The following is a 19,220-nucleotide window of genomic DNA, read 5'->3' as shown; positions in this document are numbered from 1 at the left end:
ACATGGATGGATGTAGTGAGTATAATGCTAAGTGAAATTAATTAAAGAAAGATACATACCATATGATTTCACTCCTTTGTGGACCTTAAGAAACAAAACAAACAAGCAGAGGGGTGGAAAAAGAGAGAGAAACCAAGAATCAGACTCTTAACTATAGAAAACACATGGCTGGTGACCAGAGGGGAGATCGGTGGGGGACAAGGGAAACAAGTGATGGGGATGGAGGAGGGCACTTGTCGTGAAGAGCACTGGGTGATGTATGGAAGTGTGGAATCACAACAGTGCACACCTGAAACTAATATTACACTGTATGTGAACTGGAATTAAAATAAAAACTTAAAGAAAAAAAAAAACCTGCCAAGAAGCTTTTGTAATTGAAGATTCAGCCCTTTTGGTAGGTTCCTACTTACCTGATTAGGGATAAAATAAATGAGTCTATGATCAGGAACTTCTCCTTAATTCATAAAGTTATTGCATGATCTGCTGTTTCGACTCTCTGGCCAAAGCTGTTCTTGAGAACAGAATAGTTCTTGAGCTCATCTTTTAGCTATGCAAGGAGGCATCTGTGCTGTGGCCGACACCACCTGCTGTACCTGGATTAACTTCCGCAGATGTTGAAATCCAATTATATAAGATTACAAAACAAGCTGCTTGGCTTAAAAAGATGACTTCTTCCACGTGGAATTCCTTTGACTTATTTGATTTTGATTGATTTGGGTCTTGGGGACGATGGCTTCAAAGTGCACTCCAAACACTGGACATTGTCCTGCTTAGACTAATCATAATAATCTCCCTGCTGCCTTATACTCTATCAAAAACTTTAAATGCATGTTTGTAGCTGCTAACCACCAGGCAAACAAACTCCGTAAGACTGGAATGCCAGAAAAGGAAGAAAGAGGATGACTGACCCGAAGCCGTAACCTGTAAATACCACCCAGTGTACAGAAGCATGACCAGTGGCCGCCATGCAGAGGATCAGCGTGAGCTGCAAGAACTAGACCCTTCAACCTGCAGGCTGCAACCACAGAACCTAAGAAGGTAGAGAAAATTTCATCTCCCCCACGGTTATCCTGAGGAGGATAGGGTATCGCTGGCTGAGACAGTATGCTCACTTCAGAGGCTGCAGCTGAGATCTTGGGGACACTTGAGAAAAGCCAACGAAACGTTCCTAAGACACAGGCCCTCTCTACATAGAGGCAGAGCACCCACGAACAAGCCCTAGTCACCAGTCCCTCCATCACTGTACCTTGTGTGACACTTTAAATCCCACCGTACTACTACCTCTCCCCAACGAGGGAGAGCCCCACTCCATTCCAAGGCTGCCTTGCAACTACAGAAATGGTTTCAAAGCCACAAGATCTCACGTATCCCTTCAGACAGCCCAAACTTACTTCAACTTTATGATGGTTTTTTTTTTTTTAAGATTTATTTGAGAGAGAGTGCACACACGAGTGAGGAGGGGGAGGGGCAGAGGGAGAAGCCGACTCCTCGCTGAGCAGGGAGCCCAGTGTGGGGCTCAATCCCAGGACCCTGGGATCTTGACCTGAGCAGAAGGCAGACGCTCAACTGACTGAGCTACCAAAGCGCCCCTGGTGGCTCTTTCAGGAAAAATCCCAGGAAAATGTAACTGTTATACCACAGTTTCCCCACTTGGCCCCCTGAAGGCGTGCTCTGCATCCACTGTAACATCAGCTCAGGCCACTGAACCCACAGCTGCCACTAGAGCTTGCCCACTGGCAAAAGGGAACAGTGCCCCCATTTACAATGACACCAGGTATGCCTTTGGAGTCTACCACATTGTGGGCACAACCTGGAAAACCCGAGGATTCTCAACCTTTCTTGAGCTACCATTGCCGATGTGCACCTGTTACTTTATTACAGACCATTCATCTTGCTACCAAAATTACTATTGTTCATGGTGCAGCCCATACTAAGGAGACTGATACTATGTCGCTGGGAACAGTAGGGCTGACAAGACAGATAACTGCTCAGCTGGAAATGGGCCCACTCTCCCTTCTCTACCAATTTATAAACCTGCTTTTATCCCCAGATGTTATCGACTATCAGGCAAATATCCTGCAATCTGAAAAAGACAAACTGATGTAAAAGAGTAGCATTTAAGTCAGAATGGCAAAAATTGACAAGGCAAGAAACAACAAATGTTGGAGAGGATGTGGAGAAAGGGGATCCCTCTTACACTGTCGGTGGGAATGCAAGTTGGTACAGCCACTTTGGAAAACAGTGTGGAGGTCCCTCAAAAAGTTAAAAATAGAGCTACCCTATGACCCAGCAATTGCACTACTGGGTATTTACCCCAAAGATACAGATGTAGTGAAAAGAAGGGCCATATGCACCCCAATGTTCATAGCAGCATTATCCACAATGGCTAAACTGTGGAAGGAGCCGAGATGCCCTTCAACAGACAAATGGATAAAGAAGATGTGGTCCATACATGCAATGGAATATTACTCAACCATCAGAAAGAACAATTACCCAACATTAGCAGCAACAAGGACGGGACTGGAGGAGATTATGCCAAGTGAAATAAGTCAAGCAGAGAAAGACAATTATCATATGGTTTCACTTATTTGTGGAACATAAGGAATAGCAGGGAGATTGGTAGGAGAAGGAAGGGAAGAATGAAGGGGGGGTAAACAGAAGGGGGAATGAACCATGAGAGACTATGGACTCTGGGAAACAAACTGAGGGCTTCAGAGGGGAGGGGGGTGGGGGACTGGGATAGGCTGGTGATGGGTATTAAGGAGGGCACGTATTGCATGGAGCGCTGGGGGTTATACACAAACAATGACTCATGGAACACTACATCAAAAACTAATGAAGTGCTGTATGAAGACTAACATAATAAAAAATTTAAAAAAAACTGGCATTTACCAGATAGAGTGTGCATTGGGCCAAATGGACATCCTGTACCCTCCTTTCGGCTTGCTCTTACCTCCCATCAAATGGGACATCTGTACAGATGAGAGAACATTAAGGAACCCAAGGACAGTTTGTCCTCTGAGGCTCATCCTGGGCCCAGCAGCACTCCAAATGGATTTTAAAGATTTCCCACCAGCTTCAGGCTATTTCTACTGTGTGGTTATTGTCTGCACGACTACTGGATGGATAGAATGCTATGCAACTAGACATTCTGATGCCAAACATTGGTAAAGAAATTAGTACTGTTTGTTGTCTTAACCTTCCTTTATGGACTAAATCAGACCACAGAACTCATTTTATAGCAGGAACAAACTACTTGCTTACAAGAACTCTGAGGTTCTCGTTACAATTTCATCCCTCACACCATTCTCGATCATAAAGGCAAGCGTAATGTAAAAATCTAGGACATTAGAAAAACCTGCAAAGAAAGGACTTAAATGGTCAGAAGCAGGACCTCTGTCCTCTGTAAAAATCCAGAATACTCTCAATAGGAGACATGGATTAACCCCTTTTGAAATAGTTTTTCATCATCCTAGGCCTACTGGTATCTTTAAAATTTCTGTTCCTAGATTGAGAGAACATCATAGGGACAATTTAATGCTGTGATCAGCTATATACAAGAACTATAAAGTCATCAACAGGTAAGAAAAAGACATGGCCTCCACCGACAAGCCTTCCTATCCTTTTCAACCAGGAGACTGAGCGTACATGAAGATTTTTAGAGGGATGAGCTGTCATCGTCCTGGGAAAGAACTTAAAAAAAAAAAAAAAAAAAAAAAAAACCCTTGCTAACCTACCCTGCCATTAAATTAAGGAAAAGTCCTCAGGGATTCACGTGAGCCACACCAAGCAAGACCCAGATCATTCCTCTCAGGACAAGTGGATGATCGCAAAGTAAGAATGTCCAGAGCCAGTTCCCAGTCTCCAGAAACAGCACCACAAGGTAGATACAACCCAAGATCAGGTCTTAAAAACCTTTGCCTCCACCTACATTTTCCTCCCTTTAAGTGTCTGTTCTCCCTGGGGGAGGGGGAGATCATTTAAATCAACCTCACCTCTCTTGCTGTTTCCTGAAAGACTGACTGCTGGTTTAACGCCTCGACAGCCTTACAGAACCAATGTGAGCACCTGGTGGACGAGGAGAAGAGGGAAGAAAGCGGAGGATCTCCATGACCAGAAGAACAGGACCACTCTTCTTCTCCTTGAGGAGTCAACCGGGCTCGGAGAAACCTTTATGGAAACTCAAGGACTGCCCCTTACTCGGGTACAGATATCGGGAGGAAACGGACCTAGCTCTCGTTAGCCGTACCTAGGTGACATACCAAAATAATACAGCAATTGGACCCTGTGGTTTGATCCTCAACCCCCTTCACAGAGGTCCTAAGTGTTTCAAGCACAGCCTTTAAGGCACAAACATTTGTCAAGTCATATGTTTCAGCTGGTTCACAGGCCATCCTCAAAAAACCACCAAAAAATTAGTGTGGGTGGACCATGCTTAGTATGATAAGCTAGTCACCAAAAGACAAATACTATATGGATCTGCTGATGTGAGGAACCTGGAATACTCAAATTCATAGAAACAGAAAGCACAATGAAGGTTACCAGGGGCTGGGGCTCGGGAAATGGGAAGTTACTGTTTGATGGGTAGAGTTCTTGCTAGAATCAATGAAAAAGTTTTGGAGACAGTGATGGTGGTCACTGTAACGTTGCAAATGTATTTATGCCACTGATTTGTACACTTTTGAGTGGTTAAAATGATAAATATTATTTGTTACCATAATTAAAAACAAAATTCATGGAACTCATGATGGTCAAGTCTATGAGAGCAAATGAAATGTTTTAAGAGTACTGATTCAAGTACTGTAAGATATTTCCTGCAAAATACCTACTGATGAATGAGGTTTTAAACATTTACATTTTTGCAAGCTTTGAAATTTGTCCAAAGAAGCCGTTTTCCGCCCCACATAGATTTCTACCACCACCAGTTTTAACATGAGCTCAGCTGATTCCCACTTCAGGTTATATTGAATTACTTCTCGTCCTTAAAAATATTCTCACCTGTAGACCTAGAAGGACTATTCCGAGGCTAATTCCTCGGTCTCTTCAAACTCAGCATCAACTCCTGCATGAACACCTGAGTGGTATTGATAAAATTTTTGACTCCTTTGCCTTGTTTTTAAATTCTCTGTCCCTCTGTCCCTCCCAGTGTTCTCAACTCTTCAAGCTACCATTTGCACTCAAAGGCTAATAGTTAAGTAAGTTTATATTCTCCAGACATATTTCTTCCAGAGAAATTCATTCACCATTGATAAGTACCTTTCCTTGCTTGGCTCACCAATGAGCTCTCATACCTTGAAAGTACAACACTCAAAGCCCAGTTTTCTCTTTTCAATGTTGAGTATGCACTAATAATTTTCAGAAAATAACATGTCACGACATGGTGATAGATATGACCCTCAAAGCACTATTCAGTTATAAATGTGTAAGTGCAATTTGTCCTGCAAAGTGATGAATACCCCGTACTGAGTCGCGGCAATTTAAATTCAGCCATTATTAACAGGGAAACAGGCATATATAATATGTAATGTGGCTGTGTCCAAAACGTACGGACACATGAATTTCATATAGTTTTCAGGGCTCACATTATTGTCCTCCTGTGGTTATTTTCAGCCACTTAGAAATGTAAAAACCACTCCTCACCATTCCTGGCTCACACACAGGCCGCCAGCCATGGTTTGCTGACCCCTGCCGTGGAAAGAGAAAATGAGCTTTGTTCACATTCCTCACAACTGAATCAGGCTGTTTGGGGTCTTTCCCCCCCCAATATCTAATGAGAAAAAGACACCTCAGGTAAAGTAGGAAGAAGGGTTTTTTTGAAACCATGATAAATAAAATAGTCAAACAGCTGACAAGTTTAACTTAGCAAAGAAGGAAAACATTTAAAATAACAGATGGGTTTTTTTTTTCTAATTTCAAGAGAAAACCATGGACTATATTAATAACTATGGACTATACTAACAAAGTTGAAAGTCCTGATGGCAAAGACAATACAGAAGAAGTGTGAGTTTTCAGAAAAAGAGGGGAAATTTCTGTTTCAATGTAAAGCTGCAGGTTGTGAGAAGCAACAACCCTCTGGCTTCTGCCTGGGGTTCCAGGCGCGCTGCCCACTCTTCCTGGCCGTGCGGCTTACAGCTCCCTCACTTGCAAATACCTGAGAGCAAGCCAAGAATCCTTATCTACAGACGCGCAAATACATAAATTCTGTTGGGTTGAGAGTCAGTTGATTTCCTGCGGAAAAAAAAAAGTCAGTTTCACGTCCATTTATAAATTCATTTCAACATTCCTTGACTCCACATTCGTCCTGTGACTTCTCCTTTGAACTGAGAGTGACAAGTTCTCAGTTCCCTCACTGAGTTTAAGAAAACAAGCCTTAAGTTGTGTTCATTTGATACCTATCTGTAGGAGAATCATTTCCCTTTTTTGTGCATGTTGTAAATTATCCTTTAACAAATACCCAAGGACGACGTAGAGAAATAAGGAAAAAATTATCTCCAAAGCCTTCTGGAGCACTGTCCAATCGTGAAGGAGCAGAGCCTGCCTGACACGCGAGGCGGAAGGCTGTCCAGCGTGTTTATGCCGACAGCACCATCGGACCCAAGCCCCGAGGAGGAGACCCGCAGCCAACCTGGCTCTCGCCGCCCGCGGAGCGCGCGGGTTACACCTGGGTCGGCCCCGCCCACCTGCGAAAGCGCCAATCCCAGCCCCCGGGGGCGGGGCCCGGCCACCTGCTCCCCACACGTGCCGCACTGAGTTGGGAGAAGCACCTGCCTCCTCCACAGAGGAGGGTACTGAGGCCTAGCGAACTCCTCGGCGGCGCTGCGGAGCCTCAAGCAGCTTCTGTTGAGCCGCCCCGCTCCCCTGTGAGCCCCGAGCGGTTATCTAGACTGGCTCAGGGCCTAGGGGTGCAGGGACACCGCCTCCCAATGGGGGAGCGCGGCAAGCGTCACAGGGAGCTGCCCGGCTGCTGGCTACACGTGTTAACCTTTCCTTAACCACCTCCCCCCCCCACACCCTGGGGAGATCCCCAACGCGTGAGGGGCTCCAAGGCTTGGTCATGTTCAGAAGGCAAGAGTGGCTGGGAACGTCCGACCCCACACCAAAGGATGGAAACAAAAGTTTGCTGTTGAGTAAATGAGACAGAGCTTCCTCGTGGAGTTAAAATACTGATCTCCTGACAAGTTTACAATTACGAAGTGATAAAGCTCACAATGTAGAGACTTGACAGGTGCGCCTTGAGTAAACATCACAAATGCGACCAGCTGAGCCTGCACCTCTCAATTCGAGGCGCCAAGAACAGTGTCACTTCTGCGGTCTTCCTACAGAAAAGGCGAAACTAAGTCTCACTGAGGAAACATGAAACCACCCAACTGCAAGGACATCCTACATCAGACTATCCTTTTCAAAAATGACATGAAAAGACATGGAAAGGAGGCTGGAAGGACATGAGCACTACGTGCATCGGATCCTGGGCCAGGGAAAAGAACTGACTATAAAACATATTATTGGGAAATGGGCAAAAATTGATTATGGTTGTATCAACGTTAAGTTTCCTGATTTTGAACATTGTACTCTGGTTTTGTAAAAGAATTTCCTTGTTCCTAGAAAACAGACACTGAAATATTTGGGTCAAAAGGGCATGCCTCTAACTTATCTCAATAGACCAGAAATTCATATGCATACATGCATGTGCACACACAAACACACACACACTCGAGTATAAAGCGACTAGGGCAAAATGAACAATTGGTAGATCTGAGTATTTGAAGTTTCTTGTATTTGCAACCTTCTCTGAAATGTTTTTCTATCAACATTGTTACATATGTTTACGTTGTTTGCTGTATCTATCTGCCTCACAGCAGCAGATGGGCAAGGCTTCTGCCACCTCCTTGCAGAGATCTCAACACCCACGCTTGCCCAGCTCCGCCAGGGACAGAAAAGCAAACGTGTGGACCAACTTAGCAACAGCTCCATCTTCTCATTACTTGAGAGCAGGCACCAGCCCTGCCCTCTCTCTAACCCACAGCCTCAGCAGACAAGCATCCCAGTTGCACTGACCCTCCACCTCCACTCACACTTGCATCTCCTGTGTTCCAGGTACCGGGCAGACACCACCCATCCTATCTCCCACCCACAAAGCCCAACCCTCAAACAAGTGAGGAGTGTGTTACCCTTTCAAGACAGGCTCGTTAGCCCAGATTGTATGTAACTGGGAAAGGCCGAGGATCAAACACCCAGGCATGCGGGGCGAGGAGGAAAGCATCTCCTGACTTCCACCTGAAGCCAAGGTGAGTGCTCAGGGCCTGCCAGGACGAGGCAGGGTGGCTCAGCTCTCCAACACACCCACCGTCTGTATGGGCACTGCCCAGAGGCCACTTACAAATGCTTACACTGCAGAGCGCTCTTCAGGATCTCTCCCTTGAGAAAGAACTCCTGCCCTGAGCACTACTGGCACCCAAACCACACAGGACACAGGCAAGGTTGTTGTCCAAGGTTTATTGAAGATATTACGGCACAGAAGAAAGATTAAACGGCTCCACGCGGTGTTTTGAAATTCATCCCAACTGTAGGCTGAGTGACCTGCAGGTTGGACAGACTGCCAAAGTCCTAGAAAAACAACAAAATAGGTTCAGTGTGGCTATACCGGTGAGCTCTGTGATGAAGTCCCAGGAGCACTGGCAGGCCATGCCTGTCAGCCTCCACTGGCTTGGGCTCCGGTTGGTGGGACCCTGCAGAAACCCAACAGGGGCCTTCTCCCTGCCCCAGAGCATAAACTACAAGGAAGCCTACCTGCGAACTGAAGGCACATGCACCCCAACACCCAAACACAGGGTGCCGTCCTGTACACTGCAGGATTCTTTGCTGCACCCACGGCCTCCATCCACTAATGTCTGCTAGTGTTCCCCAGCTCTGACAACCAAACGTGTCCGGACAGTACCAAATGTCCTGAAGGTCAAATCTTTTCCTTTGAGAATCACTGCTCTAGGCCACATACAGTGCCATTTCCTTTCCAGGGCCTGACACTTAATTCCCTCTCATTTTATCCTCAAAAACCAATTTTATATTTGAAACTACAAAGTTGCATTCGGGACAGAAGTTATTTCTGGAGAAAATGATCCACGGTGGACTTTAGCTATACTGGTCATGTTTTTCTGAAGCTGCCTGGTGGGTACACTGAAGTTCATTACCTTCCTGAATCAAACATTTCATGATCATAAAGAAAATGAAGTTGCTTCAAGTCACTGTGTACTGGGCTCTGAAGCCATGCTGCCTTCACCAAACTATGCACAACTATAGAGAGAAGCCACATGAAGACAGCTGAACGATCTGGTAAGGGGAAGGAGAGCACAGTTCTTCGGAGTGGTCAGCATATAGACGCACACGCAGTGAAGTCCCCAAGGGAAGGCACAAAAAATGAAATGAAAAGACAACCAGAGCTGGAACCAGGGAGGCATATGTGAGCAGCAGCCACAGAGGCAGGCAGTACACACGAACAGAAGGAGGGGAGGGAGGACGGGTGTCCTGAAAGTCATGGGGGAATGGCCACTGGCTCTGGGAACTCTTCCGTGGAGGGCCATCTCCACCTTGGATAACAGGGTAACCCCATTTTGGAGGCAGCCTGTCCAGTGGTTAGCAGTGTAGACAGAACTCCCAACCCTGCCACCCACTAATCTTCAAGTTACCATTTCCTCAGGTAGTAAAGGTAGGTAACAGGATGGGCCTCTTGGGACATGGCGAGGACAGAGGAAAAGCTACGGATGGTCCTCGACCAGGGGGGAAGTCCTCCTTTAGAAGTCGGCCAACACTTACCAAGAGTTTCAACATTTCCTTAGTGTCAGGATCTACTTCAATGATTTCCTGATCCAGGGCTGAGACCTAGAAGGAACAGGGCAAGCCCCCCAAACAATCAGTGGGTCATCATCTCTCCCTCTCCCCACCGTTTCTCCAGGATTCTTCAACGAGAGGAAACGGGGGTGGGGGCCAGCACCCTCCAAGGTGGGCAGTCTGCTTAAGGATTCCAGGTCCCAGGGATGCACCCTTCTGCTTCTACCTTTGTAATTCCCTCGCTAACATCCAACCGGTTTGCAGAAAACCTCAGGAGGAAGCAACAGCTCAGGAATGAGATGCTAAGGCAAACCATGAAACGCACAGCATCAAGGACTCTGCTGGGAAGAACCAGGAGGGCCTAAAGGGCCCCAGCACGGAAGAACAGGACTATCACACCGGCACATGACTTTGGGCACCTACAGCTGGCCGGGAGCGGGGGGGGGGGGCGGTCTATGGATAAGAGACCCCTTGCTCAGACTCGCCGGAGGACCCCTCTGCAGGTTCTCAGCAACCTGCTCCACCTCTGAGGATGAGCCGGAGGCCCGGAGGCAGACCCCGCAAGTTTACCTCGGGCACGTAATTATCCCTCCTTTCTCGCTCCTCCTCCTGCAGCTTGATGGAGATGCCCCTGACCGGGCCCCTCTGAATCCGCTTCATCAGGTGTGTGACATAGCTGCCAAAGACACATGCCCAGCAGCACCGTGAGGCCGCCGACGCCGCAGCGACGAGGGCCAGGGCCCAGCCCGCGCCTTCAGACCCGCCAGCTCAAACCCTCACGACCGCCCGGGACGACCACCCCGCAGCGAAGCCCGCACGCGCCCCGCCCGCGCTCCTCGCCGCCAGCTCACCCTGCGATCTTGTTGCGGAGCTTCTTGCTGGGGATGATGGCGATCTCCTCGCACACGCGCTTGTTGGTGTGGAAGTCGTTGCCCAGGCGCGTGTAGTACTTCTCAATGATGACCCGGGCCGCCTTCTTCACGGTTTTGGTGCGGACGCGGCCCTGCGGGTGGGAGAACACAGCGTCACCCGCGAGCCAGGACAGCCCTCCGACGGCAGCGGGGTTCGCGGGCTGCGGCTGAGCCCGGGACCGGAGAAGGGCCGGCCGGGCAGCGCCGGAGCGCGCCGCTCAGCGCGGAGGCTGGGGCCTGGCGGGGCTCCGCGCCCTTCCTCGAGGGCTGGGGGCCGCGGAAAGCAGCGGATGGAGGACGATTGTAGGGAGTCGGGGCCTCGGGCCAAGATACCTACCATGTTGGCGGGTATAGTAAAAGAGGAAACAGGAAGCACAAGCGAGGCCTATAAAGAGCCGGCCAGAAAGGCACTTCCGGCTAACCCGGGACTCGCAGAGCCGACTCGGGTGCTCCACAGCGACCCCCGGCGCGGCGGGGCGGAAATGCAGGCGACCCGCGGTCTTCTGGTGGGCGGGGCGAGTGCCTGGCCCGCCCCCCCCGTGGGCGCGGCTCCCGCTTCCGCTCCCGCTCCCCGCCCCTCCTACGGTTCTGTTCTCCCGCTTCTTCTGCTCCTTGGTTCTGAGACAGGATCGTTTGCTGTGCCCTAGACAGAGGGTGTGCATGTCTTTTGCACGTGCCCACGAGACGGAGGGAGGCTTTAGCATCCTTGGGACGGCATTCGGGAGCGTGGAAAGGTAAGGAGGTAGGGATGGCGCCCCGCCCAGGACCCTCAGCCTCAGGGACTTGCCTTTTCTAGCCTGGGGGAGAGGCGTGCCACTGGGAGAGGCTTATCCCGTTTTTTCCAAGTCTTTGGTCAAGCGTCACCTTATCAGAGAGCTTTCTCCCCTTTTATCCTTTTGTAGCATCACCGTCCTTTTTTAAGCTGCTTGTCATGGTGACTTGTCTTAGTTTCCTCAGCTAACGGTGAGCTCCACGACAGTAAGGGCCGTTTTGCTTCCCTAGTCCCCAGTGCCCCCCACAAAGCAAGCTCTCAAACGTGGAAGCAGAGGGCCCAGTTCGCCTGCAGCGCTCCCAGCCAGACGCACCTCCTCCAACCAGCACGGTTTGCTGCCGGACCCATCCCCAAGCCAGGCCTTCGGAAGCCCAGCGGAGCAAACCACCGCTCGCATACCCTGCCCCCTCCCTCCAGCTCTGCTCCCCGCAACGCTGCTGAAGCAAGTCCCAGGCCCCCACCTGACTTCAGGAAAGGCTGGGCTGGCCAGGTTGCAGGAGTTAAGGGGCACCGGGCTGGGCCTCATCCCTCAACTCCCTTCCGGTCACCTCGGCCAGTGCCCGCGGACTTTGAACTGACTGGGAATGGAAGGCCAGAGGACAGGAAGCTCTCTACCTGAAAGTGGCAGCTGCACAAGACGGGGATGGAGGGGAGAGATGCTTCTTCAGGAAAAGGAGAAAAAGCGGAGACCAAAAGGGCGGTCAGGCTCCTCTGAAGAAGTGGCAGGAGCTTACTTTACCAGCGAACGTCCTGGCCAGCAGCTGCCAGCCGGGCCTCCAGAGAAAGACGAGGCCTCTCCTCCTCGGCTGAAGGACTCCCCACCCCTCCAACCGTGAGTCACTGCCCCTCTCACCAGCCGGATGCTTCGCTGCGTCAGGTTCCCTCTACCTTAGACTACAGCGGAATCCAAAGGATCAGTCCAGGCGCTGGGCCCAGGCACAACTACCTGGAAGACTCATCAGCGGACCCTCTCACAAATCCCGGAGCCTGTGACAGAGTCCGAATTAACAGGGCTCCCGAGAACAGCAGGAGGGAAGTTTCTCCCTCTCAGAAAGGAACTGGGCGAGCACGAGTCAGTCCAAGAGGACGGGAAGCCTTCCCGGAAGGCCTGGGAGAGCTTGAGAACAAGCGGCCAGAGGAGCCGTGCCTCCGGTTTCTCCAGGCTGGGTCTGGGACTTTGAGAATGTACGCGTGAGGGCTTTTTATGCTTGGACTAAAGCTACCCACCCGCCAGAGAGGCGTCTCCGAGGTGCATTTGACCACGGAAGTGACCAAGAAGTACTTGCAGGGGCAGGTCTCCCCGTGACCCCACTGCCAACCTGGGCTGGAATCCATCACAGAAAATCCAAGGAAACACTAAGTTTTACTCTCAAGCCTTATTACCCTATTGCCCCTTGGCTCCCACACCTCAGACACAGAGACAACGAGAACTCTGCTGCAACGTGTTTATTATGTGCCAAAAAAACTACACCACAGCTTACTCCACACATCTGTAGGAGAGTGCAGTCTTGCCTGCATATACTACAATGAGGTAGAGACTTCACACACAGCTTCACGAAACCCACAGAGTAGCTGGGATATGCAACAATGCAACGTCAGCTCAGCAGGAGGGAGGGGGGGTTATGACACTGGTTCTTTGGCACACAGCTTCCCAAAGAGGGGCAAGTAGATTTTTTGTTTTGTTTTTTTTTTTAAAAAAGAAGAAAGAAAAAGTCAAGTTTTCAAATTCCAGTAGCATTTCCGTGACTGCAACTGTTGCTTCATACACTTCTCAAATAAAAGAAATAAGGGAAGGGTACTTGTCCCCTCTGAGAGAAAGGGCTCCTGTGAGCCTTCATCTGCCCCCACCAAAAAGCAGCCCTTTTTTAGCTCAGTTACAAAAGAAAAAAGTCCTGTGACTTTGTGATTAAAAACTTCTATCAACCCTCCCCCCACATAAGTGCAACTTAGGAAGGTGCAATAAACCATTTAAAACTATATACAGCAGCCGCTCAAATACCGTTTATCCGGTCCAGTTTTTTCAAATCCAAAAAAAAATGTTTTATTCTTGGTTGCAAATGCCTTGATTTGCAACTGTGAGAAACAGTGACCAGCAGTCCCCCAGACACAAATTTGCTATAATGTTAAAAGCTGCCAGGAAAGAAAAAAAATCTCTTGTTCCAAACGACTTAAAAACTGTTTTAAGGAGTGTAAAAAGGAACCGGTAAAAACCCTCGAGCGTAAAATATGAAATATGATTTTGGTTTAAATGAAGAGCAAAGTCTCCTTGTTGTTTACAGTAAAAAACACCAGCTGAACACTCAGTTTATGCCGTTCAGGTGGGGGTTAAATAAATGGAAAGGCACTGTATGGCAACTGCGAGAATGAAACCAACGAGACCTGCGCATCACCACCATCAGTATTGCAAGGAATGTAAAAAAGCGCTTTTAATAAATAAACCTAGATGTAGGCATCGTGTCAATACCTTCCGGACACGTAGTTCTTTTTTGCTTTTCATCGGCAAAATGAGAAACTAAAATCTGGGAAAACTACAGAGTCGCTTGGAGGGTGAGCCAGAACGTCCTTGCCCTGGCGCACCCCCTGAAAACAAAACCCGACAGAACTCATTGTGCATTAATTAGTGCAGAAACAAAGACAGATTCAGCAAGTGCAAAGGTGACTACGATTTTCCCTTGTCCTTGGGAAGCCAGCTCCCTGGTCGCCAGGGGCAGGACGGTGCAGGCGGCTGCCTGACCTGCCAGCCTTGGGCGCCACAGGCCACCGGGCACGGCCAGGCCCTCTAGCTGGCATCTCGGTTCTTCTGGTTCCGCATCAGGGGGCTGTGGTGGCGCAGGCCCTCCATGCTGTGCCGCCAGTGCCAGCAGCTCCGGCAGAAGTATTTGAAGCACACCTGGTGGGGGAGAAGGAGGAGAGACGCCTTGCCCGCGTCAGCAACAGCGAGGGGCTGCTGCGGGAGCTGCCTGCCTGCCCTGCTGGAGAGGGAGCAGGGATTCCTGGTGGCCTCTTTGTGGTTAGAAGACATGGTCTTGGGGAACATTTTCACCCCTAACAGTGGCCTGATCAACTGCGGTAAACCCACTAAGTGCCCAACTCAAGCAAACGTGCTGCGCTCCTACTGTGAACAGAGAGGGCGCCAGCTCCCCGCACTCCCTCCCACCCCCGGGGCTGCTCTTCAGGTCCCCTGCCCTTCCCACCTCCTACAAAGCTGCATCATATGGCTGCTAATTTGGGAGAACATTCAAAGACAGCAGCTCCATGTCCTAATGCTAGGCAACATGCCTTCCTCTTCACACTAAGTGGAGAGGCGATGGGGTATGCACCACAGGCCTGGTCCTAGCTCTGGCCAGCCGTGCAACCTCAGCCAACCCACCAACCTCTGAACAGTGACCTGAAGATGGCAGTCAGCTGTGAATGATAGGGACACACAGAAGTCGGCTAGAGGAGGCTCCTCAGAGAGATACACGTTCTGGCCTTTACCCGATAACCCAAATTTACTCACACCCTCCCTCTGGAGCCTCTGGGTTAACTTTGACCTACCTGGAGCCTCTGACCTGAGCAATAAGCACCATGCAAAAACCCAAGCACGGCTGCCTGCTCGTGTGTGAACAAGCCCCAAACCTCCCCTACTCCTGTCCAAGTGTGGTACCAGGCCAGCCACACTGACACCACCTCGAAACTTGTCAGAAATAAAGAATCTCACATTCCACTCCAAACCCGAGTCGGAATCTGCATTTAAACAAGATCCTCAAATGTGTGCTCATTAACATAAGAGAAACACGGCCCTAACGCACCCAGAGCCCTGCTCCTGCCACCCAGGACCATTCAACAGAAAGCTGCCCACTCTGACAACTGTGGATAGAAACCAGGTACAAATATCAAGAGTCCAGAGGCTCACAAGTGAAGAAGGGATCCTTGAGCAGGGGAAGATCAATGGAGAAAGGCCTGAGTTAGAACTATTGTACTCAGCTTACAGGTGCTACTGACCATACCCACTCAGGTTCCTTTCATGCACAAAGATGTCCTGTCGGTGGTCGTGCCACAGGCAAGGGGAGGGCCAAGGTGTTAAGACTCAACTCAACAAGCTTTCCCAAGGGCTTGTTTCCCTGGTCTGACCGTCAGAGAACATGACCGCTGCCTCCTTTGTGCGTTCTTAGACAACTGCAAGAGCATCAACTTTCTAGGGACAAATGTGGCGTGACAATTTTTAATTGAGGGCAGGGACTTCCTAGACATCTCAAGTGCCCTGGGGACTCACCTGATCTCGACAGAAGAAGGGACCAGGCTGAGAACTGCAGATATGACACAGAGAATCTTCTAGGTAGGGGTCAATCTGAACCTGCACAAAGCAAGAACGGGAGAGTGAGTGGCTCTTCTCTCCAGGAGGCCAAAGGGGCCAGAAGAGAAGGGGCATTACTGAGTATACACAGGAGTGTAGGAGGTCTCGTTTTAAAGGAGGATTACGGGCAGAGTACAGAGCCCCTAGAGGACAGATCCACACAGCACAGAAGGCCAGGCCAGCAGGCTCCAACACACACCACTGCATCTGCATGCGTTTCTCAGCAAATCTGACGCCACCATTCCATCGCCCAGCAAAAAGCAAGCGTTCAGAGGACTCAGGTCAGGTTGGAGAATAGGAAGCCAGGCTGCCCAAGCAATGCTGATCAAACACCCAGTGAGCGGAGACACCTCACATGTTGAAGAGACTCCACGGTCCCAGCTCCTCTCCCTCCGGATTCTGCCATGGCCAGGCCACGCCCAACCCCAAGCTCACTTGGCCCACTCCCTGGGCACCCCAGCACACGAACGGCTCCAGTCTCAGGCCTGCCGTGGGTAGTGAAGACCCAGACTGAGGGTTCAGACCAGCGCACTCACCTTCTTGGTGAACTTGGTGGTTTTGATCTCCACAAAAGCAGCGCTGACCGCTTTCAGGTAACTACGTTGGTTATTGAAAGTCACACGACCAGACCCTAGGGACAAGAGAACAAACTTACCTTCTAGCCAAATTCTCCCAAATGCTACTTGTCAACACTCAGGACACCCTGTTTCTAGACCAGGGCTGTCAGACAGAAATATGATGTGAGATACTTATGTAATTTTAAGTCTTCAAGTAGCCACGTTGAAGTGAAAAAAAAGTGGTGGAATTTTTATAATATAATTTACTTAACCCAATATATCCCAGATATTATCATTTGAACACGTGACACTAGCCGTATTTTAAGCATTCAGCAACCCCATTTATTGAACAGTGTAGTCATGCAGACTGCTAGCACGGGGAAAGGACGTGCTGCTTGAGACGGGGGCCGGCAGAGATGCCTCTGGTCCTGGCAGAAGCACAGGCAGGGGTAAGAGTGGGAACCAAGACGCAGAGAGAACACATCTCTGAAGGGAGGGCGGCAGGCAAACCCCTCCTGGCCTGGAGGCACTCCAGAGATGGAGCCGGGAAGCCACAAGACGACCCATCCTGCCAAATGCAGCTGCGGCCCCACAGCCTCTCTGGTCCCCGCGCCCCGTGTGCAGTGCAGCAGGGATCAGCACGCGGTGCTCCCTCCCCACCAGATTCAGTGTGGGTGGGCAGAGTAAGCATTTGGGGAGGTGGCTTAGCCATGTCTTGATCACAAAGTCCAGGCCCTGCTCCACCTCCAAACCCCACCACCAAGATTACTCTGCTATGGTTGAGAAATGAACCTCCTTTCTCAGGGGGGCTGATAAAAACCCAGAAGTTAGGGCCGCTGACTCCCCTCAGCGAGGACAGCACAGGCCATGACTACACTCTGCTGCCTGAGTCACCTGGCATCGTCCTTCATTGGTCTCTGCCCCTGGAGACGAGGCCACTTTTCAAGAACTCTTAAAAAAAACAGGCAAGTTCAGGGAGGTCCTGCTTTTGAATGAAATATACCTGTTCTTGTTGCAGACTGGTTTGGCTATGAGCTCTGAGCTTCCAACCAAAGTTCCGGTCTCACTTTCACCTCCTATGATCTACCACTTTCCCCCCGTTCGTGCGAGGTGGAGGGAGAGGGGTGGGTGCAAGGGGCAGGACTGATGGCTTCTCTAGAGAACGACGCTATGCTGCTGGTAGGAGCTCATCTGCAGACCTCGGTCAGGCCTCCCTCTCCACTCCCATGGGAAGTATCACAATCTCGGTCTAGCAAGGCCCCAGGGGCCACCAAGCTTTCCCACACAGAAGTGGGACACTTACCAATGGGATACTTGTGCTTATCTGTGTCAATCCCAGCGTACACCACTCCACCAAATAGGTCGTTCAAGATGGCCGCCAGGGCCTCGGCGTTGAGCATCCCATGCAGAGCACCGACAAACACCGTCCTGCTGGGGTCGAGTCTCTGCGAGGGGCTCCGGACAAAGTTGCTGTCAGCCAAGACCCAGGGGATCACCTGCACCTGGAAACCACCCAAAGACGTGTGAGCCCTGGCAGGGAGCCGGAGAGACGGGCCCTCGTGCCGCAAGGCACATGCTCAGGACGCACTCCAGCTGGGTTCCGAGGCCCACCCAGTGGGGGCGCGGGGGCACCACCCAGTCCCAGGCACACAGGCACGCAGCAGCCACCTCACCCCCACCAGAGATGGGTTTCGCTGAGTCTGTGTGTCCAAAATGGGGGAAACAAGTGAACAGCAACCAGTCATCCTGGAGAGCAAGCGAAACAGTCCCAGCTGTCACACCCAGGAACCTAGCCCTCTGTCACTACCGTCAACTGTATGGTTCCAGCAGAGGACCACAGAGCCACAGAGAGCACGATGTCCCTGGGGCAGAAGGGACTCAGACTGAAGGGTAAGAGCTGGAAGGACAGAGGGTGGGGATGCTCGAGGTCCCACTATGAGACGGCTGCTGGCCCAATGTGCACAGGATCGGGCGTGTGCCAGGGACAGGGAGTAACTGGAGAGAGGCAGGGTGGACGGCTTACAGGGCAGGAGGTGACCGTGTCCTTTGCCCCTGAGTGCCCTGAGCCTAGAACAAAATCTGGCATAGCAGGCAGAAGACTCCACAAGGAAGTGAGCTGACAGATGACTGGTGTTTTTGGAAAGTTAATCTGTGAAGATCCAACAACGACAACAGCAAAAAGTCTCGAAGCAGGAAGAGATCTGAGGTGGAAACCACAGCTGAGAGGACGGGTGATGAGGACCTGGAGGTCCTGGTGGCGCTGGGCACAGAACAGGCCAAGGCCAAGAAGATTCTTCCACAGAGGAGGCTGCACAAGTGAGACCGCTGGGGCCTGGTGGGAGAATGAGGAGTCGAGGCTGAAGGGGTCCAGGCCTAGAAGACCGTGGGATGAGTGCCTGACGGCAGGTACCAGGACAATCTCATTTCATGGGAAGATGAAAAGTCCGTTTTGCTTTTTCCACCCCCATGGAGAAGTATCACCATCTTGGCCTATATCCCAGGGGCCAGCAAGCTTTCCAAGCTTTTTCTTACACTAAACACAAGAGTCTGGATTACAGGACATCCCCAAGAAGGTCCCACAGGAAGGCAGGGCTCAAGGAGGATGTGAGGCTGGAGAGAGGAGTGTGGCTCTGAAAGCGAGAGCAGAGCCACAGGAGCGACTGAAGTGACGGGGAGAGAAGAGAGTCCAATTCTGACTGCACTGGTGGCAGAGAAGAGTCTGAGAGGAAGGACTTCCAGGACAGCCGAGAGTCAGCGCATCAAAGGGAGGGAATCACTACAAGGTGACGAGGCGGGGACAGGAGATGGGGAGGTGCCAGCAG

General features: G+C 50.5%; 2 protein-coding genes across 10 annotated transcripts in view; both read right to left on the bottom strand.

Annotated features, from left to right (window-relative positions):
* Positions 1 to 8,505: 8,505 nt before the first annotated feature.
* On the bottom strand, positions 8,506 to 11,100 carry RPS17 (ribosomal protein S17). The gene is given in 6 exon segments (NM_001304891.1): positions 8,506 to 8,523; positions 8,525 to 8,604; positions 9,808 to 9,873; positions 10,393 to 10,498; positions 10,674 to 10,825; positions 11,071 to 11,100. Coding segments are annotated over 5 exon segments (407 nt in total). The 5' UTR covers positions 11,074 to 11,100; the 3' UTR covers positions 8,506 to 8,523.
* Positions 11,101 to 13,259: 2,159 nt separating this feature from the next.
* The window catches only part of CPEB1 (cytoplasmic polyadenylation element binding protein 1), a 96,333-nt gene continuing 90,372 nt past the window's right edge, over positions 13,260 to 19,220 (bottom strand). For all 9 annotated transcript variants that reach the window (XM_011225707.3, XM_034667827.1, XM_034667829.1 and 6 more), the window contains 4 exons: positions 17,702 to 17,900; positions 16,378 to 16,472; positions 15,761 to 15,841; positions 13,260 to 14,395 (listed from right to left, as the gene is read on the bottom strand). In XM_011225707.3, coding sequence (XP_011224009.1) covers positions 14,285 to 14,395; positions 15,761 to 15,841; positions 16,378 to 16,472; positions 17,702 to 17,900 — 486 coding nt within the window. In that variant the 3' untranslated portion in view covers positions 13,260 to 14,284. The remainder of the gene's footprint in view (positions 14,396 to 15,760; positions 15,842 to 16,377; positions 16,473 to 17,701; positions 17,901 to 19,220) is intronic.

Source organism: Ailuropoda melanoleuca, chromosome 9, assembly GCF_002007445.2.
Source record: "Ailuropoda melanoleuca isolate Jingjing chromosome 9, ASM200744v2, whole genome shotgun sequence".
In the NCBI taxonomy this organism is placed as follows: domain Eukaryota; kingdom Metazoa; phylum Chordata; class Mammalia; order Carnivora; family Ursidae; genus Ailuropoda; species Ailuropoda melanoleuca.
This window is presented reverse-complemented; position numbering and strand designations above follow the sequence as displayed.